At 54.0% G+C, this 1,264-nt stretch overlaps 1 protein-coding gene across 1 annotated transcript in view; it reads left to right on the forward strand.

The window, feature by feature from the left end:
- The first annotated feature begins 372 nt into the window (after nt 1-372).
- Nucleotides 373-1,264, forward strand: part of NINL (ninein-like) — a 167,231-nt gene continuing 166,339 nt past the window's right edge. Inside the window, exon 1 of the mRNA XM_011952171.1 lies at nt 373-486. Within this exon, the coding sequence (XP_011807561.1) occupies nt 444-486 (43 nt within the window). The 5' untranslated portion in view covers nt 373-443. The remainder of the gene's footprint in view (nt 487-1,264) is intronic.

The following is a 1,264-nucleotide window of genomic DNA, read 5'->3' on the forward strand; positions in this document are numbered from 1 at the left end:
CGGGGCCCCCCGCGGTGCTGAGCGCAGCGGTGCCCACCGTCTGCCCAGCGCGGGCCGTTTCTACTGGCGCCGGTCGAGGCCCAGGATTCCCTCCCGCCAGTGTGGCTGCGGCCCCCTACGGAGCGTGTCCCGCATTGTGGCGCTTGGGACGGTTGATTGAAAGGGTGGAGAAGTCTGTTGCGAGTTTTATCTGTTGTACTCGTTTTGCAGATTCGCCCCTTTCCTCCCACCTGTGCGCACAGTCACACATACCACGTGGGAGTTTCTGATCGCGTTGCATTCATACTCATCCATCCTGCCGGGGTATTGATGCTCCATTGTTAGGAGCTCTGTGTAGGGCTGTATGTCTGCACAGGACTCGAGGAAGGGTGGCCACGTTTCTTTCTGCTCTGTGAGACTTAGGCCAAGCCCTGGAACTAGGGAAGAGGTTCAGGAAGAGACCCATGAAGCTGGTGGGGCCTTGGAGAAGGGCAAGTGATTTTCAAGGTCAGTAGTAAGAGGGGTCATGAGTAATGGTAAGTTTCTTCTTAGAGACCTTTGCTATGACTTCCAGGTTTTTCATACCGGACTTAAAATACTTTTAAAAGCAGAGTTGTTGTTGTTCTTGTTGCTGTTTTTGACAACGAAGTTTCACTCTTGTTGCCCAGGCTGGAGTGCAATGGCGTGATCTGGGCTCACTGTAACCCCCGCCTCCCGTATTCAAGCAGTTCTCCTGCCTCAACCTCCCGAGTAGCTGGGATTACAGACGCCTGTTACCACGCCCAGCTAATTTTTTGTATTTTTAGTGGAGATGGGGCGGGGGGGTTTCACCATGTTGGCCAGGATGGTCTCCATCTCCTGATCTCGTGATCCGCCCACCTCGGCCTCCCAAAGTGCTGGGATTACATGAGTGAGCCAACGTGCCCTGCCGTCAATTGCGGGTCTTAAGACTGTCCCATGAGAGGGTCTTACCCTACTCCCTGGGAGAAGGAATGCTGATGTCACGAAGCTTCTATAAAACCCCAAGAGGACAGGGTTCAGTGAACTTCTGGGTAGCTGAGCAGTGGAGGTTCCTGGAGGGTGGCATCCAGGGAGGTATGGAAGCTCTTCCCCTTCCTCCAAACCTTGCTCTATGCATCTCTTCACCTGTGTCCTTTACAATATCCATTATAATAAACTAGCGGGCCAGGCATAGTGGCTCACGCCTGTAATCCCAGCACTTTGGGAGGCCGAGGCAGGCAGATCACCTGAGGTCAGGAGTTCGAGACCAGCTTGGCCAACAAGA

This window comes from Colobus angolensis, unplaced genomic scaffold (assembly GCF_000951035.1).
Source record: "Colobus angolensis palliatus isolate OR3802 unplaced genomic scaffold, Cang.pa_1.0 Scaffold336, whole genome shotgun sequence".
Classification (NCBI taxonomy): Eukaryota; Metazoa; Chordata; class Mammalia; order Primates; family Cercopithecidae; genus Colobus; species Colobus angolensis.